Source organism: Tauraco erythrolophus, chromosome 31, assembly GCF_009769465.1.
Source record: "Tauraco erythrolophus isolate bTauEry1 chromosome 31, bTauEry1.pri, whole genome shotgun sequence".
NCBI classification, from domain to species: domain Eukaryota; kingdom Metazoa; phylum Chordata; class Aves; order Musophagiformes; family Musophagidae; genus Tauraco; species Tauraco erythrolophus.
In genome coordinates, this window is record NC_141495.1 from 18,609 (window position 1) to 42,469 (window position 23,861).

Consider the following 23,861-nt stretch of genomic DNA (forward strand, 5'->3'; position numbering starts at 1 on the left):
TCCCTGGGGGCCTCCACGTGGTCCCCAGCCCGGGGATGGCCCGGATCGTGGGGACACAACGCTGGACTTGCTACAGCTCCGAGCTGAGTCCTTGGACTGGGCTGGTGGGACAAATGCCCCCGGCGCTCACCCCATGTCCCGGGTACGTGTGCCGCGGGGCTGTCGGCCCTCACCACCGCCCCATCGATGGTGGAGACTCGGTGGCTCCTGAGCAGAACGAAACCATCTGGGATTTTGGCACGAACGAGCCGGGAACGGTGCCAGGAGCAACCTCCTGGTGCAGGAGCAGCTCCCAGAGCCCTCTGCGAGCCCCCGGCAAGGGAAGGAGGGTCCCAAACGGTGCCAGGGTAGCTGCCAGCCGCGGCTCACCGCCCCGCCAGACCCTCTGGCCACCCCGGGATGGGGTGTAGGTGCGAAACGAGTTGGGCGGACCCCGCTCGGCACAGACACAGGGTCTGGGCTGGTGGGGTCACCGTGGTCCCCAAAGGGCTCCAGCCTCACCACCCCCATAACTCCAAGGAGACCCTCAGCTGGACGCCCATCCCCGTGGTGTGTGTGTCATGGGGATGAAGGTCTTGGCTCGTTGGGTGGGGGCCCAGCTCGCCCCCCTCCAGCCATGGCCGGGCCACTGCTGCCCTCCGCTGGCTACTGCCCACCCTGCACCCATGGGTGCTCCCAGCTGGGCTGCGTTAGCCCCGTCTCCCACATCCCTCCCTCCCCTGCTGCTGCCAAATCCTGCTGGCACAGGGGGGGGGGGACCCCTCCTGCCCCTCCCCTTCCCTGGAGGACACTTCTCACCTCTCATCCCCAGCAAAGTCACTCCGGATCCCTTCGGAGAAGGCGGCTGAACCCGGCAAACTCGTTTCATGTGTGACGGGAGCCGGAGCGGAGCTCGCCCGGCAGCACCGCCGGCTGGAGACCCCAACCGTGGGGCTGTGGAGCCGCGGGCTCACCCCTCCCGCAGGAAAAGCATCAAAGGGGAGACGCTGTTCCAGCACTTCCCAGATTTATTCCGAATGTTCCCATCACCACTGGCTGGGTGGCAGAAAATGGGCGACCAGGAATCGAGATGGGGGCTCCCCGTACCCAAACCTCGCTGACCCGGGGACTTGGCCACGGGCAGGGGGACGGGGTCCTGGTCCAGCATCGGCGACAGGATTCGTGCCAGCCGGCAGGATCGGGAGGGGAAGCGGCTCAGCGCGGTGCCCAGCCCGCGGCGCGGTTCGGAGAGGAGGGATCTCCACCGGCATCAGCCAGGCTGGTTGGAAGAGCAGAACGGTGCATCCCACCACCACCAACCTTCAGCACCAAATTTAAGACCTTGCTTTGCGCTTCCCCTCCCTGCTCAGCTTCCTAAAACTGCCTTTGCCTTCCCAAAATCCTAAGAGATGCAGGATTCCCGTTGCCCTCTTGTCTGTCCCTGGCAGAAGCGCAGGCGCTGGGCGAGCCTCTCGGAGCCACACTCACCAGCTGGGACCACACTGGGCAGAGGGGCAACTTGCTCCGAGGCCACGCTGGCCGTTCCAGGCGAGAGCCAATTGCTCATCCAGCCCCGGGAATTTTTAGACAGGACTAATACCAGTAGCATGAGCAAGAGGGAGACCTCGAGGGGATTTGGGAATCTCACATCCAGTGTGAATCTGGGTGAGGTTGCTCAAGTTTTGGGAGCTGGGTAGTGCCAGTGCTGGGGCTGCGGGATGGATGCTCCGGCAGGATGGATGCTCCCACTGCTCCAGCAGATGTTCCTGGCACAGCAGCACGCTGGGCAGCACTTACTCACACCTGGAGACGGCAAGAGCGAACACATCGGCCCCTACAGTTTTGAGCCTGGTTAGATACCACCAAAGCATTAACCCTCACCCTGCCCACGGCACCAAATCCGCTGCTGGCAGAGGCAGGAGGCTGTTCGTCCTCTGTCCAGCCCAGGCACATACATGGACCGATTTCCAGGACTCGTTTGGCAGAGGAATGACCCTACTCAGCTCTCCTGGCCCATTCCTAGATGGGCACCAAGCTCTTACTGAAGCCAACGATGCCCGAAATCCCACAAAAAGGGTCTTCACAGGCTACAGCATCCTTTTTTCTCCATCCTTTAGGAAACCAATGGCTTAATCAAACCTCTCTGTATTCAGCGGGAACACAGCCCGGACGAAACACGTCTCATCCACCTACGAGATGAGATGAGCGCTGTCTCTCTTCGGAGAAAGAGAAATCAGAAGCCAACGGGGGAAAATAAACCAAATTGCTGCCTCAGATAGCTGAGATCCTCACCAGGCTGCCAGCACGTTCTGGCCAAGCTGCTGGGAGGGCACAACGGGACTGGGAGAAGGCTGAAAGGAGCGGGATTGTCTCATTCTAACAGCAAAATTAAAATTTACAAGTCCAAGAGAGACACCAAAAAAAGTCAGCACCCTGTCCCCGGGCAGTCAGCGTACGGTTTTTCACAGGAAGATGAAATATTTCCTCCCCACGGGCTGTTTTCAAGTCGCAGCTGGGTTTGCTAAAAACCAGCTCAGGAACGAGGAGCGCTGATTTTTGAGAGCACTGATGAAGATGCAGGGGACGGAGCACGACGGAGTTAAAAAACGCAGCTCCTCATCACCCCAAAAAGCAAAATGTTTCGTGCAATTCGCCCCTGTCCTTCCCCACAGAGCGCGACGCTCCCGCAGGTTGTCCTCACGAGGGGAGAGAGAGACAGAATTTAACAAATTGACAGGGAAAAATCACTCCAGACACTGGTTTGGTGAGAAAGAACGGCTGTATTCCTGCTCGGACTGTGGTGCCACATACAAGTTATCGTGTGGTTTAGTACAGGGAGACACTGGGACACACACAAATGAACCCCACCGTGAATGGCATCATCCCACCGCAGGACCAAACCTTACACCGAGCGTGCAAAGGAAGCATAAAATGTAAAAATATATATATATTTACATACACAATCTTTTTTAAAAAGCTGAGATGCGAGTATAAATTCCAGAGCTAAAACACGAAAGGGAGAAAACGGGGGTTAGATTCAGTGAGCTGCTGGGAGGCAGATTTGACAGTCACCAAAAAAATAAACTTTAAAAATCTCCGGGGTGAGCTGACGGGGGTTTCGGACACGTGCCCAGGAAAAGGAGCCCCGGAATTTGGTGATGGACAGGGACGATGCTTCGTTCGTCCACCGGCCCGAGCGGCGCCGGGATCCCACGTCCCGAGCACACGCGGCCCCGTTACTGGAACCGGGCCGGAACTGGGGCGGGCAGTGTTGTGGTGGGGCAACGTCAGGACGAGATGGTTTATGGAAACGAGCGATGCTAAACCCACTTGCAAACTCCACGGCGGGTGCCACTGCTTTGGGCAGAGAGGTGGGATGAGCTGTTCCAGCCCCTGCCAGGCGTCCTGACGTCAGCAGTAAGGGAAATTTTAGCATTTAAAAGCCTGAGTATTAATCTTGTAAGTAAGAGTGATTCATACTCACAGCCTTTGTCTGGGTTCAGTGACTCTGGCAGGTCCCCCTGGCATAAGCTGGCTACAACCTCAGTTCACACGCTGACCCAAAGATGTTCCTCCACCTCGTTAAGTCACTTGGAGATCTTCCTACCCCAGAAACCGGGGAACGCTATCAGCAGGTGGTGTCCAACACTTCCAACATCCCCTCAACAGCTCAAACTGTGCTTGGACTGCTCACCCTCCAAAGCCAAACACGGAGCAGCGAAGGTGATGGAGCCTTTGAGTGCAGAGAGGGATTCAATCGTGGCTAAGTCAGAGGGCAAGACAGCAGAAAGGACAGTCCACGATGCTCCCCAGCACAGAAAAGAGACTGGGAGTATTGCGTGGCACGAGAGAAGGCTGGGCTGACGCCGCAGCACGTGGCACCTTCCACCCGCACCTCAATCGGTCACAAAACCCTGAGCAGGTCCCACCACCCACCCCGCCAAAAACTGCCAAAAAGGCACTTTGGGGGCTGCAGCAGCACCCGGAGAAGCAGCAGGACAAGTGTGTCTGGGGGGCTCCTTCCAAACCCCTGCCTTGTCCATCTGCAAGGGAAGGGGGCTTCTCCTGCCTCTCCTCTCACCCACCTACGGAATGATTCATGGTTCTCACTTCCAGTTTGCAGTAGGCAGCACCACCTGCACATGGCAGAACAGCCCCGCTGTGCCCAGCATGCCAGCCCAGCCCTGCCACCTCTCCACTCACCGCACAAGAGCCTGGCAATTCGCCTACGGCTGCGTTACGCCGGTGATGCTCACTCCAGAGGCTGGCTGGAAGCTGCTGGATACCTTTTGTATTTTTGAGTACATCTTCTCCCCTCTCTCATCCTGCTGTCACTGGGAAGCTGAGCAAAGAAAAGGAAACAGTACTGCCTATGAAAAGATTTTTTTTTCTTTTTTAAGAACCAAATTGGTGTTTCTCAGGTTCAGGCAGGTGAGCCCTTGCCCAGCACATCTGCCACCCAAATACCCAGTGCCACATGTTACAAATTTGGGTGTTCATTGTGAGTTCCCTTTTAAAGCGACCCTGGATAGCAGCCAGAACCAGCAATTCTCCACTTCTGACAGTGCCTCGGGATGACCAGTGCTTCTCCAATCCCCTGGAGCTCGTTCAGACCCCGGGAGAGCGCTGACCTCGCGCACAACGCAGAGAAAGAAAACACTGGAAAACACTGGAAGATGCGGGGTGCTGGCTGGAAGGTACACAGGGACCTCCTGCCACAGGGAAAGGCTCATCTCTCCCTTTCTCTTGGAGGAGCAGAGCAGTGCAAAAGGAGCTGCCTCCCACAGAGCAGAGGGTTTGTTATGTGTGTTGGGCACCCACCTGAAAGCGGGTGCTGATGCACTCACGAGGACAAGATTTTGGGGTGCTGCATCCATGAGGTGTGAACCTACAGCTCCTGGAGGGCCCAGGACTTCCTCCCCACTTGAAAGCTCCCCTGGAGTTGGGGCAACGCAAAGAGTGGATCTAGGCCTGCTGTGTGTAAGCACGTGGAGTCTTTCACCTCTCTACCAGACACAGGGACTCCCAGGGAAGTTACGGAAAGACCGGATTGACATCATTAGCCAAACTTTACATGGTTGAGCAAAAGCAATTAGGAAAAACCCCTACTGCAGACAGACAAACCAAGCAGCACTGGGTGGGTTCCTTCTCCGCCTCTCGTACATCTCTCGCAGGTACCACACCTTCTGGGGGCAACTCAGACATCCAGCACCTTCGGACGGGACGAAGTCCAAGCGTTAGAAGTCACTGAGGATACTGATGTCTGCAAACTCATTCCTGTACGGTACGCGTACAAACTCAGCAGGAAGGCCCATTTCAAGGAGATGAAGCTCCAGACGCAGGACAGGTAGTAGCTTCTGGGATCAGTCAGGGCTAGGGAAGAAAAGGATACAGGTACACCTCAAAAATCCCCTTTATCCCTCATGCAGTGTGGCTGGGAAGAACCAAACTCAGCCCCCCAGTTCCTCAGAGCGTTTCAGCCCAAAGACCTTGTCCTGCGAGCACAGCTCCAGCAGTGCCTTATTCCCAGCTTTCTCGACTCGGATTGTAAAATTTCCTCACTTCTTAGTGAGGAAGAGGCTGTTCAGGAGGGCCTGTTGTGATAGGACAAGGGGTAATGGTTTTAAAATAGAGGGAGGTAGATTCAGGTTGGATATTAGGAAAAAATTTTTTACCATGAGAGTTGTAGAACACTGGAACAGGTTGCCCAGAGAGGTGGTGGATGCTCCATCCCTGGAGATGTTCAAGGCCAGGTTGGACGAGGCCCTGAGCAACCTGATCTAGTTGGAGATATCCCTGTTCCTTGCAGGGGGGTTGGACTAGATGACCTTTGAAGGTCCCTTCCAGCCCTGACCATTCTATGATTCTATGATTCTGCCACAGGAGAGCATCCTGCTCAACCATCATCCCTCGAGAGGCAGATCCTAAGAGCCCCCCACCCTCTCCGTGCTGAGGGCCCAAAGGACGGAGTTTGTGTCAATTCCTGGACGGGCAGAACCACGCGGTTCAAGAAAACCACCTCCCCCTGCAGCTCCTCATTTCCCTCCCCTCCCTTCCCACTGCCCTTCTCCCCCACCACGGCAGGGAGAGAGAAACCTGCACATCCCGGCAGGAAAACAGGAAAAAAAAATACATCCTCCTTCCAAAAGGCTTTTACCCATCGTTGTGGTCCCCATTTAATACGTAATACTGGTGCAGGTCTTCAGCACAGCGCTGTGATAACGGCACAGGAATGACAGAACAGCCTCTTTTTGGAGAATCTTTGCAAATTAACACAATTCTTCTTTATTTGTTATAAAACTGCCTCTGCGTAGGGATTACTCTGAGGCCACGTGCGTGTGGTTCTGCTTTTGAAGTGCATGCCAGCGGTTTTCCTATCTATTTTCAACGTTTAGGCTTTTTTGTGCAAGAGATGTTAACAATTTTGGAATAAACTTACGTAACCGAATGAGTAAAACAATTCTCCCTCTACATACAACCTGCTTGATCACTATTAAAAAATACAGATTTTTTTTTTGAAGGACACACAAAACAATACTTATGCAGTAAATCCTACTCATTAAATGTACCATTCCTAAACCTTCCATACATAAATAACCATTGCAGATGTCCTACTTTCTCCTAAAACTAGCCCTTTCCTTAGAATACCTCCATTTCCTTAAAAAAACCCAAATTTTTCTCCAAATAGTTTTTCCCCCATGTCTCCAAGAAAAGAGGTGATGAAAAATATTTGGTTTCCTGTTGACATTTGTATTTCTAATGGTCACATCCGAGTATTTTCATGCCCTTCCACTCAGCTGAAGCACTCTGGTCTCCACGGGGAGTGTCTTTGGGGTAAGCCAAGGGCTTTTGGTGGGTCAGGACCCCGACACAGCGTGCCCACCGCCACGAGCACGACGACAGCAGGACTCTTGGTGGCCCTGGGCCCAAATGCAGCAAGCAACAAACACAGACAACTTTTGAAAAAAAACAAACCCCAAACTTCCTCTCTTTGGTCTCTTGCCAAGCAAACACTGGGAGCAATCAAGTGAAGCCTCCTGAGATGATGTTTTTTATAGCAACCCAGCTTTATGTGCTGACTAAGCGTAGAGGCATTTTCACCCTGCTGACTCGTGTTTGGATTTCAATATCCTCACCCACCTGCTTTACGAGCGCTGATAGACATTTATTTTTGTCGTGGAAATAAGTAAATTCCAGTTTCTATAGGAAACGATGCTGGAAAACATGGACTGTGTGGCAGCAGCCTACAGACCAGGCCTACCCGGGCAGCCAGCAGATATCAGGAGATGCCCCAGGGGAGTGGCACTCACCAGGCAGCAGAATCACTCCCGTGTCATCAAGGTACCACAGCAGAAAAATGAAATGCAATGGCTTTCTTGCAGCTCCCCCAAAAGTCCCTCACCTCTCAGAAGAGATGGCAGGAACACCCCCAGATTCCCACCCCAGCTCTGCTTTGCAGCCTCTTCCGCTCCATCAAACCCAATCCCGTAACCCCAGCACTGCTAGTCGTTTCTCCCAGCAAGAAACAAGAGTACTTACACTGGTGGTTGGTGATGGCCAGCACGAGGGAACGTGCAGAATCCCACCACTGAGAGAGCTGAGAAGAGGATCCCGATGAAGAGGAAGAACCTCAGCCCTTTTAACCAGGTCCTCCAGTAATCCTGCACATACATCACATGCGTGATTAGGGCCCAGAGCGCCAGAACACCTGCTCGATTAGACAGCAAGGGCAGTCAGTACCACGCACCACACCTCTGAAAAACACACATCCCATAAAACCCCACACGGAACGCCGCGGAACACCGATGCTCCGTGGCCAGGTCCCCCCCCAGCGAGAGGGGGAAACACCAGGATGAATGGGTGCTGCGCAGCATCGCTCCCCGCGACCACCCCGGACCCCCTGCCTTCACCCAGCCTCTGAGACACTCATCGTGCTTCCAGGTTGGCACGGAACGGACTTCATTCCTTGAAGGGAATTCCCTAAATGACTCCTTCACCTCCTGTTTCGGACAGACCCCTTTAATGCCCGCTCAGGGCAGCTTTATTTGAATTCTCCATGCAGCTTTCACGGCATTGCACGCAGCGAGCAGGTGGGAATTGGCACCTGGCAGGAATTAGTGCACCTTTCCACAAGGGCCAGGCAGCCCCTTCTCCATATGGAAATGATGATGATGATGATGAACACCACTACTGCGTGACCCACTGATTTTTAGGCGCCTAAGGAGACGATGATGAACACACTACTGCGTGACCACTGACTTTAGGCACCTAAATCAAGATATCCAGGACCTGTTCAGTACTCAGCATTTCCCACCACGTTGTTTTAGCCCCGATGCATCTCGAGGTAACTCCATAAAGATTCCATTATCCCAATCCCCTACAAAGGCTTCAGATGTTCCAAGTAAAGGGGGTTGCAGAAGTTCAGCTCCCAGATGACTCGTACGTACAATTCCCACTTACAGCAAAGCACGCTCACTAAGTGGTTAAGGGCGGCTTAAATTAACTCTGTACTTTTGGGTCTGGCCCAAAACGTCTGGATTACACAACCAGACAAATATCTGAGCATGGATAGTTTATGTATTATTTTTTTAATTACAGCAAAAGGCGTTTCCCTAAGCTCAGGTGACCAGTCCACAACCAACTTTCAACTCCCTCGTCAAAAGGGAGGAAACAGGAGGGGAAAAAAAAAAAAAAAAGGGATGAAAGCATCCACATTAAGAGCTGTAAACTCTTCTGATCTAGGGAAAAAACGATGCATCCTTCCCTCATCTTGTTCTGAAAACTGCTACCTTTGCACCACGCTGCAGAAAAAAAATCAGGAGAGACACTCGATACAAGTGCCCGTTCACAGGCTTAAAGCCTGTCCAAGCTTTTACAACCTGCCTGTCATTCCCATCACACAATCCCAATCCCAATCCCAACTCTGCTCCTCTGTTTAAGTCGCAGAGTAAACCTCTTGAAGCCACTAACTCAACCTGTAGTCAGTGCCACGTCACAGACTTCAAACATTTGACTCATTTTGACAAAGACTCCTGAGATTCGAACCTCCAGCGGTGGTTTCCCCTTCTCCTGTGTGTTTCTCCTTCTCCACCATCTCCTTTCCAGATTTTTATTTTAAAGGGCAGCAAAGGAAAAAAATAATAATAATTAAAAAAAAAAAAAAAAATGACACTGTTTGGAAAACACAGGCTGCTTTATACGGCGTCCTGCGACTCTGCGACTGCTTCTCGCATCCAAGGAAGCGGAAACCAGTCTTGCCCACTGCAAAATCAACATTTTAACACTGGGGACAGCCGTGGCCCTGCCAGAGCTCGTTTGTTACTGGACAGGGTCCTCACACACAAAGCTTCCCAAGGCTTAAAAGAATGGATTATGGCAGAGAGGAAAACACCGCGAGCAAAGCGACGGATGAGCAGAGCGGAGAGGGTCGCCCCGCAAACCCTCTGGATTGATTTTTGGCTCCCAGCTCATCTCTAGGAGTTTTCTGACCCAGCTGGCCACATGGGTAGTGGATGCAGTGCAGGTGCATGGCAAACGAAGCTGAATATACACCAAGTCAGTTCCAGGACAGGCAGGGAGAACCCTTGGAATGCTTTTTGCCTCTCTTGGTGTCTTGGAACGGGGCAAAGAAAGTTCAAACACCCTCCACGGTGGGCCATAAAGAGGTGGGTGGATAAAGGGCAACCTTCAAAAGAAAAACCCCGTAAAAGCAAAAGCAAAAGCACTCAGGGCGAACTAAAACCCGAGGGTAAAGTGCTGATATCCAGGACAGACAGAGCTCACAAACTCTTATCACCATGAACAGGAAAGGCAGAACCAGCCCATCGCTCCAGCTGGTGGGACCACAGCACCTAAGTAGCACCTCAGCAGGTTTTCTGGCTCCCGGCAGTCGGGATTTTCCTTCTGAGACTCTCAAGTCAGCTACAGACATGGCTTTTCCGTGGCTGACTCGGCCAGGCCACCACCAGGGACCAACAACTGGAGACCACCGAGGTGGCCAAGACGTTGGTGGAAAGCCGAACGCTCCGCTTGCTGAACGACACTTCCTCCCTTCCCCAACCCCTCAGCTTGTGCTCTAGCAAGTCCAACATAGATTTTTTTTTTTTAAAAAAAACCAGGAACTTGTGTTTTTTCGGTCAGCAAAACGAGATGCTTCCCCCCACACGCCTTCAGCGGACTTGGCACAATTTTATTTAAAACTGCTGAGTCAAGTTGCTGCCGTTTCCAGGCCCAACTGCTGCTGCTGCTCCCAAAGGTCTCCGTGGGGAGAGCAGAGGCAGCGCGTGAGCTGCCACTTGATCTTCCCCCACTGACCCCACACCTTCCCCAGACCCTAAAGCCTGACTCAGCAGCACTTGGAAGGAAGCTGTTTGGCAAACTCTTGTGTTTGGTTAACTCTTAACCTCCAGAGTAGCTGCCTCACTCATGACTAAGCAAAAAAGCCTCTCCACGACTTCATCTGAAGGACCAAGTTCGGTCACACGGTCATTAAACACGGGGTGTCTTTTTTAGAGGCAGCTCAGTCATCGTGTTCATCACCACCCGAAACAGAGGGGAAAGGAGCCCCCTCCTGCTCCAGCCGTGTGTTTGTCTCCTCTCCCTTACACCCCTGCAGCACTCAGAACCTTTGGTGAGACTATCCAGCCTGCAGAGCAGTTGTTTTTTCTTTGATTTTCTCCCTAAAACGGCAGAAAAAATTCCAGCAAGTTAAATCAGCTCACAACACTGTCTGAAAAACATCAGGACCGGCATAAAAAAACATGGGCAGTACGCATCCAGGGACAGGTGGGAGCGAGGAGGACAGGACTTGGCTTTTTCAGTCGCTTGATTTGCTCATCCTGAGCTTGTGAGATCACCCCGAGCCACCTGAACCCCACCAGTGCTGCTCAGAACGGTGGAGCAGCCACAAGAGCAGAACCACCACCTGGGTGTGGAGAAATGCAGGTGAACAGAAGGGGCATCCCAAGTGGGATGAAGCCACCTAACCACAGGGGATGGCAAATCAAGCTCAGAGCCTCAATACAAGAGGAAAGCAAACAATTATTGCAGGGAATATCACTTAAGTGGAGTGTATTGCTATATATCAACCACTAACTAAATGCTTAAATACATGAAAACATGTACCTTTGCTAAAATCTTTCTTTAAAATAACTGTTTATCAACATACAGCATCCAGCAGGAAAAAAAATCCCGTTATATCTAAATAACTCCAGAGGAAAAGCATCCAAAAATGCTGGAATGGAGCGTTTGATTCTTGTTTAATACTGAAATCAGGGTCAGGAAAAGAAAAATCACCTCCTATTGACCAACACCCCTAAGCTCAGCGGGGAAAAGAACAAATGAGTTGTACTGATTTACAGAAAAGACTTTCATCATCACACAGAGAAACTCAAACCGGCCTAGTGGATTTAATTTATGGGAAATCTCTTGCTTTGCAGACCTTTAAAGCAGAAGGTTTGCAGGTTTAACACAAAGAACAGAAGAACAGCCAGCTCATTCAGCTGTACAACTGAAACAGGTTGTACTGGACTAGGAAATGAGAGTTAGGTCTCATTTAAAGTCTGGAATGATTAACTGCAGGACCTCCAGTTTCGCTTTTCCACCCCAAGCTATTCCCCCAAACCCCCTGCCCCTTCTCCACCGCCGCAGCCGTGTTCTCCAGCGGAATCACACCTCGCTCAGAAGCAAAACCTGGAGTAGCTGCAGTGGTTGGCAGCTCCACTCGCTGAAAATAACCTCAAAAATCTGGCTCTCCTTTCAGAGAAACAATCTGTCTTGGTGGATTTGTCCCACACGCCACGGCTGGAGCGCCCCTAAAATTAGAGCCGCTCAGTAAGACACAATCGAGGGATTTCCGACGTAGAGCAACGGGAAAGTTACCTCCAAATCAAAAACTAATTATCCCAAGCACACAAAGCTCCAGGAAAAGGAAACAGCCACGAGTACATCTGAAAAAACAGCGACAGAAGGCCCTTGGTTTTTTTTTTTTAAAACAGAAGTTAACAGGTATTTTGACGAGATTAATTCATATTTAAAACACAAAAACTTACAGCATACTTGGAACGAGTTTAAACAAATTCAGAAAGGCAAGTTCAAAAGCAGGTCTGTAACCCTGTCCAGAAAACCACTAATATCTAAATATTTTGATAAGCCCTTTCCAAAGTTTGGCGTTCTTTAGCTCAAGTGAAACACAACTTTCCCTTTCTCCAAGCAGAAAAACGAGAATTGTGACAAACAAAAGGTTTTCTCAGAGCCCTGGCTCATCCCTGCCCGATTCTTCGGGCCCAGTAAAACCAGCTGCATTGTTGATGGGGAATAACAGCCCAGCTGCCTCCCCCGGGTTGGAGCAGCCAGAGGCCAAGCGTGTCAAGCCACGTTTGCACGCCGTGGCAGGACACCCTGTACGACACTGATGGGCGTCACAGATTCGGGGAAAAAAACAACAAATGTGCAATGGAAGCCAAAAAAAAAAAAAAATCCCAAGCAAACACATGCACACGAGCCTCCCGAAGCTCAAAACGCACGTGGATGGGGGCAGACAGAGCTGATGGCAACAAAACAACAACAAAAATGACAAATAATATTAAAAACTCCTGGAAAATATGATGTCTATGGTGACTGATTAGAAGGATTTTTCCGGAGCGCTCACAAAGCCTTCAGTCCTTTTCCATCCAAACAATCTTTGATACACTCCATTATTCCAGCTGGAGCAAAACCTGCTCTAAAAGCTTTGCCAGCCCAAGTTCTTTTTGCCATTCCTAAGTTTTGCAAACTTGGCCTTGTCCGGGTGATTCCCTGAAAAGGTGAAACGTTTTCTTGCAGGAGTTAAAGCCAAGCTAGCTCGCCTCAGCTGGTTTTGGAAGAGGTTAAAAATGGCTCTTCTTGAACAGCTCTTCTGCCAAAATAGCTGGGGATCAACGCTGAAGTATTTTAGGAAAACAGCTCTCGGTGGAGAGGAGAGTCTTTGGAGTGTTCTAGTGAAAACTGGTTTTCACTTGGCAAAATTTCCCTCTGGACACGTGCAACCGAGTGCTTTGCTACTCCAGGTTCGGTTTAGAGGAAAGCAGATGGGGCTGCACACATGGGAGAAGAAAATCCCGGTGTTCCAGCTCGCCCAGCACCCAGTCGGTTCACTCAGCCCTCTTCAGCAGCAGGAAACAAGATTTAGGGATTTGGATGCTCCGGGTCTCCGCTGCTCACATTCCAGATGGAACCAACCGCACAATTACCTGAAAGGAAGCTGTGGGGAGATGGGGGTCAGTCTCTTCTCCCACGTTAGGAATGACAGGACAAGAGGAAATGGCCTCAAGTTATGCCAGGGGAAATTTAGATGGATATCAGGAAGAATTTCTTTCCAGAGAGGGTTGTGAAGTATTGGAACAGGCTGCCCAGGGAGGTGGTGGAGTCCCCATCCCTGGAGGTGTTTAAAAACCGTGTGGATTTGGGGTTGAGGAACGTGGTTTAGGGCCCCTGACAGTGCAGGGGGAACAGCTGGACTCGATGATCTTGAGGGGCTCTTCCAACCAGATGATTCCATGATTTCCCAGCACATCAGCAGCACTTAGGAGGGACTCAGTCTCTCCTGCAACTTCACTCCAATATGATTAAGCACAAGGCACGTGCAGTCTTTCCTGCGTTTCCTTCCAGCGTGCCATCCCATCCCTCTCTTCCTCCATTCCTTAAGACCACGGACTACAGCAGTCATGAGCCAAACCTTCATCCAACGACACGTAGTGCTCTATATGCAAATTCAAACACTTAAAAAACGCTTTATTCTGTAACTGCAGCGCTTTTGGACCACGCTATTCCAGCCCTGGATAGGGAAGAAGCCAATCTGCACAATATATCCAGTATATGCAAGTCAGATTAGTTACCAGAGTCTTCAGAGAATCACTGCTTCGTATGCAACAGCCACTGCGTTCAGCAGAAGCTTTTCACTCCCCAGATATTTTTCGAGCGTCAGAAAAGTACATTTTGTGTTTCATCGTCTTTGCAGCTGCTTTAATATCTGGTCCACGTTATATCAGCAAAGCACAAGCTTTGTATTTTGCCAGAAATAGCTGAGCAGCTTGGAAACGGCCAATAAAGTCTCTTCAGAGCAGGAAAAAAAAAAAATAAAAATGTCTTTCTATTAAATTCAAAAAGAGAAGATACATACACACAAACATTAAAAGCCACTCAGGAAAGGGCGGGATACATCCTGAAAACATTTAATTGCTTGCTTCTCTTTAAACTGCCTCTGGCAGAATGAAAACATCAGGGTTGCTTAGAGATTCATGCTTAAGAAAAAAAATACTAATTTAAGGCAGCGAGGGGAGAAGGTCAAACATGCAAACAAGCAGTAAATCATAAAAGCCACTGTGACTCGCCCAAAATAAAACAGCAAGCCACCGAGACAACCAGTATCAACTCAGGAGTGACTCTCTGGGTCCTGGGATTAGTCTAAATTGCTGTCCCTCCTGCTTAAAACACGGATACAATACACATGGTCTGCATCTGACTCAAGATGATCCCAAAATTCCCAAGTATGCATGCCCAGAGGCAGATTGAAGATTCTGAGGATTAGTGAGTTTTTACTGGGCACTGTGTGAGGGGTTTATCATTAGGAAAGCCAACTGGAAAGACTGGAAAGGCAGTTTGCTCAGCACCTTAAATGACACATTCCTGGTTTTGTAACTAGAAGTTGGGCTCTAATTACACACTCCTCAGTACGCGGCAATCTTCCCTCCACAGAACTTTAATACCAGAACTTGGAGTAAATAAATATCCAAGCCTCTACTTTAAATCATGGGAAATGTACTGGAGCAAGTGAAGATCAGCACAAGGAGCAGTGGAGGACAGATGTGAACGCAAACGTAGCAGGAAAGGTTCTCTAGGAGATAAGCAAAAGATAAATAAACCAGTTACAAAGAGACAGATTCCTAACGAGGCAGGAATCGGTAGGACTTCTCACAGAGAGGAAGAGTATGGATAAACATCCTGAAACACACGTCCCTGACAACCCAAAGGCACAGCACCAAAAGCTTCAACCCACCTCACCAACCCAGGCAGGAGAAAAGCCCTGGCGAGGAGCAGGAGGCGATGGGGAAGCCAGGCAGCCAGTTACGACGAGATAAACGTGCACAACCGCGCTCCCAGGGAAGGGAGGAAGGCAAAGCCTCCGCGAAATCACAGGAATATTCACCAGGAACTGCTGCAAAGCTGCCAAACACACCAGCCTCAACTATTTTTTGCCCCCCCACCATGGTGTTGGAGCTCCCAGCTACACCAGCCCGACCTGCAGCTCACCCGCAGGTGCTCCGATCGCTTTTTGAAGCTTCCGAAGGAAAAAAGGCACATATGGGCTAAAAAAAATTCCCAAAAAACTGTGAACCCGCCCAGGGCAGCAAACACAGCTCCAGCCCGGGGTTTTCGCTTCACATCAGTGGTGCAGCCCCAGCACTCGAGCTGCGCCCCACGTTTTGGGGGAGAATCCGTCTTTCTGCCTTCTGTTGCGCAGGAGAACGCGCAGAAAGTTACAACGGGTTTCCCAGCAAAGGGCACGAAACGACGCCTGGCACTGAGCTTCGCCAACGTCTGCGCGGCGGAAAACTCGAGACGCTCGCCCACTTCCTCTCGTGCCACTCTCTGCCAGCGGAAGCACCCACCGTTTAGCACGTTAGGATAAAAACCGGGTGATTAACGGAACAAACCCTGGGAATGCCCCGAGTACCTGGAACTGAACATCCACAGTGCCCGGGCACAACGCAAACCTCCTACACACCACGGCTTTTTTCTTCAAACACACTTCAGCAAGTAGCCTTAGCTTCAAAGCACTGAAAAACGTGGCTTTTTTTTGGGCTTTTGGGTTTGTTTTTTTTTTCCAACTCCTCCACAACTAACCAAGGACCCACTTGGCTCTACGGTGCAGTACGTGAAACGTCGGTTTGTAAAAGGCTAGAAATGAACCGAGGGCACAACTTGACTTTGGCACTTGGCTGGCAGCAGGATGAACTTCAAAAATCCTCCCTCACATACACGTGGTGATATTCCCACTCCTTCCCGGCCCCCCTGTCGTGGGGGTAACAACATTTGTGAGACAGGACACCGCATATCCTCAGGTCAGAGGTGGGAGCCTAAAATTAAAGTCTCCTCTCAAATGTCTGGAGTGTGTTTCACCTATGGAGACATAGGATCATGGAATGGTTTGGGTTGGAAGGGACCTCAAAGATCATCCAGTTCCAACCCCCCTGCCATGGGCAGGGACACCCTCCACCACACCAGGTTGCCCAAAGCCCCATTCGGCCTGGCCTGGAACACTGCCAGGGATGGGGCAGCCACAGCTTCTCTGGGCGACCTGTGCCAGTGCCTCAGCACCCTCAGAGGGAAGAATTTCTTCCTTAGATCCCATCAAAATCTCCCCTCTTCCAGTTTAAAGCCATTGCCCCATGTCCTGTCACTCCACACCTGTGTCCAAAGCCCCTCTCCAGCTTTCCTGTAGCCCCTTTAGGGACTGGGAGGTGCTGGAAGGTCTCCCCGGAGCCTTCTCTTCTCCAGGCTGAACAGCCCCAGCTCTCCCAGTCTGTCTCCATACAGAGGTGCTCCAGCCCTCGGATCATCTCTGTGGCCTCCTCTGGCCCCGCTCCAGGAGCTCCATGTCCTTCTGCTGTTGGGGACCCCAGAGCTGAAAGCAGTATTAAAAAGCAGACAGGAACCCTTAGATCAGCTGTGTCTAACACCAAAACACACCTTCTTAACCTGTTTCTCAGGCTTTGTGATCCTACTGGATCCTATAGGCTCTACCTATAGACATTCCAAACAGCTGTTTGAGAGCACACAAATCCACGGAGCCCAACCTAACGCACGATCGTATTTTTTATTTTGCTTCCTGCTTACCTTGCTCCTTTTTATCTTAACTAGCTGGAATTACCCAGTAATTAATCAGCACGAACCTCCTCCCTCTCCCTGCAGACAATAATCCAAGCAACTTCCGCAAAGAAAGTACAGGCTGGTTCCTCCCTCTGCTTTCTCCCAACCTCCTCCTGGAACACGGACTTCCGAAATTCCTCTGTGAACAACAGACGGCGTGTGCATGCAGCACAAAATATTACTCGTTGTTTTCCTGTGCGTTTCTAGGGTGCAACACTCCAACCACCTCGTGAAGCGAGATAAACACGCTGGAATTGCTTAATTCCAGCTGGAATTAAACCTTTTTTGGAGGGAGGGGAAGTAGAGAGACAGCCACAACCCTGTAACTCACAGCTGCTCCGACAGCGCAGCAAACACCGAGAGGCACACGGGAGCGTTGGCGTTAAATTAAACTTCACAGAGTTTAATTTCACTTTCCACTCTTCCTCCAGGTATTTATCCAGAGAAACCCTGGAGCTGCTGAACCAAGAGAGGACCATGTCCTGCTCCAACCCAGTCATTAACTGGGACCCACAGCTGCTGTGGGCATCTGAGTCTCCCTGATTTCTGTGGGCGTTACGGTGCAGTTTGCAGCTTCTGGCCTCTACAACAAGCAGCCCAACTGCTTTTTCCAGAGGTTTTTCCTGGCACAGAGGCTCAGTGGGTATCAAGGTCAGGAATCTGGCGCTTTGCTTTTCTTTCCTGAAAATACAGAGCACACGTAAACACAGATTGCCACACCAAAACCTTCCTAGGAAAGTCAGCAAAGCCTTCAGCTGTGACTTTGAAATAAAATCCTCTTTTCCATGACAATTCCAGCTGTCGCACGGGGCTCGCTCCGATGGCCACACACAACATAAGCCTCAAACTTTTCGTTTTTCCCCGGGAACACCACGAGTTACACACCAGCACCAACTGAAGCTGCTCCACAAACAGCAAGTTGGCTAGATGTGGCTCCAAAAACCTTCTTGGGACAAGGAGGCGAACAATTCCACCTTCACCAGCAGTCAGCTTACAAACCACACAAACCAATTCCCATTTTTCCTCCAGGATGAGCAGCAGCAGATGCAGCTCACGTGTCCCACAAACCACAGGTTTGCGTTTCCAGTTGCAAACTGTCACTTTTTATCAGAAGTCGCTCTCCCACGGGAGCAACCAGCCCTTCCAAAGGGTCCGGAGCTCCTGGGTGGATGCGGAAAGCACCACCTGCCGACTTCCCAAAACGGAGCGCAGCCCACCCGAGTCCCAAAACCACATACTGCTGTCACCTGCTCCAGCTGCCAACGGCGTGTGACGCACCCCCAGCGTGCCACAAGCCCACGTTTGCCAGCTTTGCCACCAACACTTGGAGAAAACCACCGCACACAGCGCGGAGCTGAGGGCATCACCCCATCCCCGCGCCCACCGCCCGGGCACAGACTGCGGCTCCGCTCCGTTCTCGGCTCTTTGGTGATTTCGGGCGGGATAAGGGCAGGAGCCCAGGGGGGTCTCCGGGCTCACTCCCCCTCACGGGCGCTTGCCAAGGGGTCTGCAGTCCTGGGGCAGTGCTGCTCAGCCCCCTGTCCTGTCCCCCTGCCCCAGGGACCACCCGCTGCAGCACTGAGGCAAAGCTGCCCACCCCGCAGCCCGTCACCCCGAGGGAAGGCGCTGCTTGGCCTCACCCCCCCCCTCACCCCCTACGACCCCCTCACCCCTCCATCACCTCCTCCGACTCCCCTCACCCCTTCCCTCAGCATCTACGACCTCCCTCACCCCTCCCTCACCCCCTACAACCTCCTTCAACCCCCTCCCACCCCCCTTACCTCCTCCCTCACTCTCTACGACCACCCTCGCCCCTTCTTCACCCCCTACAACCACTCTCACCCCCTACGACCCCCCTCACCCCCTCCCTCACCTCCTACGACCCCCCTCACCCCCTCCGACCCCCCTCACCCCCTCCCACCCCCCTTACCTCCTCCCTCAGCCTCTACGACCACCCTCGCCCCTTCTTCACCCCCTACGACCACTCTCACCCCCTCCCTCACCCCCTACGACCTCCCTCACCCCCTAGGACCCCCCCTCATCCCCTCCCTCACCTCCTACGACCCCCCTCACCCCCTCTCTCACCCCCTACGACCACCCTCGCCCCTTCTTCACCCCCCTACGACCCCCCTCACCCCCTCCCTCACCCCCTCCCACCCCCCTTACCTCCTCCTTCACCCCCTACGACCCCCCCCCACCCCCCTCGGCACCCCCCCGCCGCGTACCCGCGAGCCCCCCCGCCGCCGCCGTGGCGGGCTGCCGGAGGGCGGGCGCCAGGCTCCAGCTGAAGAAGGCCGAGAAGCCCATGAGGGCTCCGGCCGCCGCGTAGGCCATGCGGAGCGCCAGCGCCCGGCTCACCGCCATCGCTGCGCCGCGCGCCGCCCCGCCCCGCCCCGCCCCGCCCCGCCCACCGCCAGGGCGCCCCTGGCGGCCGGGGGGACCGAGCGCGGGCGGGGGGGCACGGGGGGCGGGGGGGACGTGGGGGGGTAGGGGGGGTATGGGGACACGAGGGGCGTGGGGGGACACGGGGGAATATGGGGGTATGGGGACACGGGGGGCGTGGGGGGACACGGGGGGATATGGGGGGTATGGGGGCTATGGGGACACGGGGGATGTGGGGACTTGGGGGGACATGGGGACACGGGGAGCGTGGGGGGACACGGGGGGATATGGGGGGTATGGGGGGTATGGGGACACGGGGGGGCGTGAGGAAGTGGGGGGCGTGGGGGGATACGGGGAACATGAGGGGATGTGGGGGGTATGGGGACACAGGGCGTGGGGGGACACGGGGGCATATGGGGCTATGGGGACACGGGGGGTCTGGGGACGTGGGGGGACATGGGGACACGGGGGGCATGGGGGGACATGGGGTTTGGGGGGACATGGGGACATGGGGGGCGTGGGGGGACAGTGGGCATGGGGGGCTGAAGGCACGAGGGGGTGTTGGGACACGGATGGGGACATGGGGGGATATGGGGGACACGGGGGACACGGGACATGGAGGCATGAGGAGGTGGGGACATGGGGGGCACGGGGGCATGGGGACACAGACATGGGGAGTGGGGACATGGGAGACGTGAGGGACACAGGACATGGGAGGGAGGGGTTATGGGGGGACATGGGGGACACGGAGGGACATGGGGGACATGGGGTTAGGTGGGGGGCACAGGAGGCATGAGGACACAGGGACACCGGGAGATGGGGGAGCACGTGGGGTTGGGGACGTTCTCTGTGCCACTTTCACTTCCTCTCGCTGGGAGTTTTCCTTCTTCAGCCAGCACCCTCCCGCTCGGTTGTGGGATTGTGGCTTTGGGGACACTTAATAAAAACTCTTGAATAGTTTTGGGGCTTTTCTGTTCTCTTTTTCTTTTTCTCCTTTTTTTTTTTTTTAACCTTTTTTTTTCCCCATGTTCTGAGCTGCCGACTGGGTTTGGCTGCCTTGAAACCCGGGAGGCACCAACTCGGAACGATGATGGAGGCAAGAACAAGCTTTTTCCACCTATTTCCAATCAATTATTAATTGTGTTTATGCAAGTTCAAGGGCGGCAGGAACAGCGGCTCTGCCCGCAGCCTGGGAATCCATCGCTTGCTCTATTCCAGCTCGTAATGTTTTTTCCTTAATTTTCCGGCTTTAGTCTCTGCCAAGATGATTTTTCCAGGCCTGGGAAGGCGCAGCTTGGCTGCTCTGCCTGCACACAGAGGAGACTCTGCTCTAGATGGCAGCAGCCTCCTTCCCTTTCAGCCTGAGACATCCCTGAAACAACATCTCCCCTTCCCTCCTCCTCTTCACCCAGCCAGGTCTTGAAATCCACCAAGGATGGAGTTTCTCCCCCTGTGAACCTCTCTGATTTCAGCCTCCTGCCATGAACCACCATGGAGAACCTGGCTCCATCTCCTCAATAACCTCCTTGTAGGTGCTCAAGGCTGCTGTTAGGTGTCCTCAAGATTTTTCTGTTCTATAGGTTGAACAAGCCCCATTTCCTCAGCTTCTTCTCATGGAGAACCATGGAATGGTTTGGGTTGGAAGGGACCTTCAAGACCATCCAGTTCCAACCCCCCTGCCATGGGCAGGGACACCTGCCACTACACCAGGTTGCTCCAAGCCTCATCCAACCTGGCCTTGAACACTTCCAGGGATGGGGCAGCCACAGCTTCTCTGGGCAACCTGTGCCAGTGCCTCAGCACCCTCAGAGGGCAGAATTTCTTCCTTAGATCCCATTGAAATCTCCCCTCTTCCAGTTTAAAGCCATTGCCCCTTGTCCTATCACCACGCACCCTTGCAAAAAGTCCCTCTCCAGCTTTCTTCCAACCGTGCTCCATCCTCCAACCATCCTGGTGGCCCTCCATCAAATTCACTTCAGTTCACTGGTGTTTATATCATATTGGTAGACCCAAAACTGGACACAGCATCCAGATGTGATGCAACGAGCAGAAGGGAACAAGTGAGAAGCCATCAGAGACCATGGGGAGGATGTGGAGGACCCTTGTTTTTCAGAGGGCGCGATGATGAGGACAGTCACTGCCTGTCTGTAAAGGCTGACGTTCATCGGGGCTGAGGGATGAAGCTGAGGACTCAGCTCCGGCAGTTCAAGAGCAGGTCATGGGATCTGAGAGCGGAGAAAATGTTTGTGCAGTGTGAGCAACCCATGAAGCCTTATCACATTCTTGGCTGAAGAGTCGGAAAAATTCACGGGGGAGCTCACCCCGCGGGTCTCGCAGGAGAAACGGCGTTTCTCGCACCGCGCCGTGGGATGTTATTCCGTGCACACCTCGTGCCCGAGATGCTGAACGCGCACCGGTCACGGTCGCTGGTGAAAACTGGGATCATCTTGCAGCTCGTTCGGGTTCAGCAGCGCCAAGTCTCAGCCTGACGCATCCTCAAAGGCTCGGTGACATGAACAAAACATCAGGTGTCCTTGGGACGGGTGGTTGCAGAGACCTGCTTGTCCTCGGCGCCTTTGGCTGGGGGAGGAACATGTTAGTGGGTTTTTTTAGCATAAAAGTCCTGAGACCTGCAAAAAAACCTCTTTCCTGATGCCTCCTGCAGCTGTCACAGGAATTCAGAGACCTGAAAGTGGAATAAACGGCGTCAGCAAACACCAGTTGGCTCTTCTGCGTCAAAACAGGTAGAATCAGCTCCACCACCATTCTCTCTGCCCAGACTCTTCTCACACCTACTTTCTGCCAATTGCCCAGCAGAGATTTGGAGATGACTTCGGTAGTGTCATCCCATCTCTGCTGAGTCTGCCCAAACAGCTGGTGCCAAAGACAAAAAGATTTCATGGAATAATTTTTGAGAGGCAGAAAACCTCTCCGAGCTCATCGGCAACAAGAAAGTCCGGTTTTTATCGATGATCGAGGTTCGAATGGATCACGTAGGGAAGATCAGCAAGTCATCCAGAAGGATTTTGGGAGATATAAGAAGACCAACCTCAGAGATGATCAACGTGTCTTTTAAAAGGCTGCGGGAGGGATCTGGAGATCAGGAGCGGGTAGACCTGTCTCCAGGCTGGATGATGGGTTTGAGAGACCTTGGGCTGTTCCCATAGAAAACAAGAGGACATTGACATGGATAGATACCGGGAAAGAGTAAATGCTGCTTTGGAAAAGTGGAATAAAGTGGCCTCATGGACATGATGTACACTGATTTGTAAAGAAATCCATTTGTGCTCCTTCACCTTTGCTGATGGGAAGAAAAACAACTCTCCTGCACTAGTAACTGTCCACCAGACGGGACTCAAGAGCCGGTGGGAGATGGGCTGCCAGGTCTCCCCAAGCACCCAAATCCGTGCCGGTGCATCCCAGCCCTGCGCCAGGCATGGGCGGGCACGAGAAGATGATGGAAAGCTGCTGAGATATGGGGTGGGTTTGGAGGATGGGTCTGTCGAGGAGCTCAGCTCAAGGGTGAAGGTACCAGCTGGATGCAGGATGGGACGCGGGAGCAGAAACACGATGGGCTGTGGCTGCCGCCAACCAAAACTGATGAAGAAGACAGCAACGTGTGCGTCGCTCGGTCGCAGCGGGGTGAGAGCGGCGATGCCAGTCGCGATAGGCACCGGGAGGGGCTGACGTCACCATGGGGAGGCTGTTGCCCTGCGTGTCTGGACCAGCTGACGGTGAGAGAAACGGACACTGCGGGGCATGAGTCACCTCGTCCCGAGGTAAAGATCTCAGCCAGCTCAGGAGAATCGCGCCCAAGAAGCGATTGCACCTTAAATCCCTGCCAGCAGCACGAAGGCGGGTCTGGCAGCTGCTCATGAGCGTGCATCTACAGAGGCTGGTTTGGGGCAGGAATCAGGTTTTTGATCAGTTTGGTGTTACTGTTGAAAGCAGCCCTGAGGAGAAGGACTTGGGGGTGGTGGGTGAGGAGAAGCTCAACATGAGCCAGCACCGTGTGCTGGCAGCCCAGAGAGCCACCCGTGTCCTGGTGCATCCAAAGCAGCGTGGGCAGCAGGGCGAGGGGGGGGTTTCTGCCCCTCTGCTCTGCTCTCCTGAGACCCCCCTGCAGTGCTGCCTTCAGCTCTGGGGTCCCCAACATCAGAAGGACATGGAGCTGCTGGAGCGGGGCCAGAGGAGGCCACAGAGATGATGCAAGGGCTGCAGCACCTCTGCTATGGAGACAGGCTGGGAGAGTTGGGGCTGCTCAGCCTGGAGAAGAGAAGGCTTCAGGGAGACCTTCCAGCACCTTCCATGGGACATCCGCATCTTGGCACACCCCCAACATGAGACATCCCCATCCTGGGACATCTCCATTCTGGGACATCCCCACCTTGGGACATCCCAGCTTTGGGACATCCCCACCCTGAGCAGCCATGGGTGGTCCTGCTCTGAGGGGTGGAAACCTCTGGCAGGCGGAGGCAGATGAGATGGAAACGAGCAAGCGGGGAAAGGAGGAGTAACTGCTCCGGATGCTAATATCAACGTTCCTGTTCGACAGCTCAGAGTTGGCCCGCTTGCATTTCTCAACTTCATGG

At 53.1% G+C, this 23,861-nt stretch overlaps 1 protein-coding gene across 1 annotated transcript; it reads right to left on the reverse strand.

Moving 5' to 3' along the window:
- Nucleotides 1–4,929: 4,929 nt before the first annotated feature.
- On the reverse strand, nt 4,930–19,251 carry LOC104383073 (heme transporter HRG1). The gene is given in 5 exon segments (XM_086628608.1): nt 4,930–5,263; nt 5,266–5,352; nt 7,519–7,546; nt 7,548–7,687; nt 19,113–19,251. Coding segments are annotated over 5 exon segments (441 nt in total). The 3' UTR covers nt 4,930–5,216.
- Nucleotides 19,252–23,861: the final 4,610 nt, after the last annotated feature.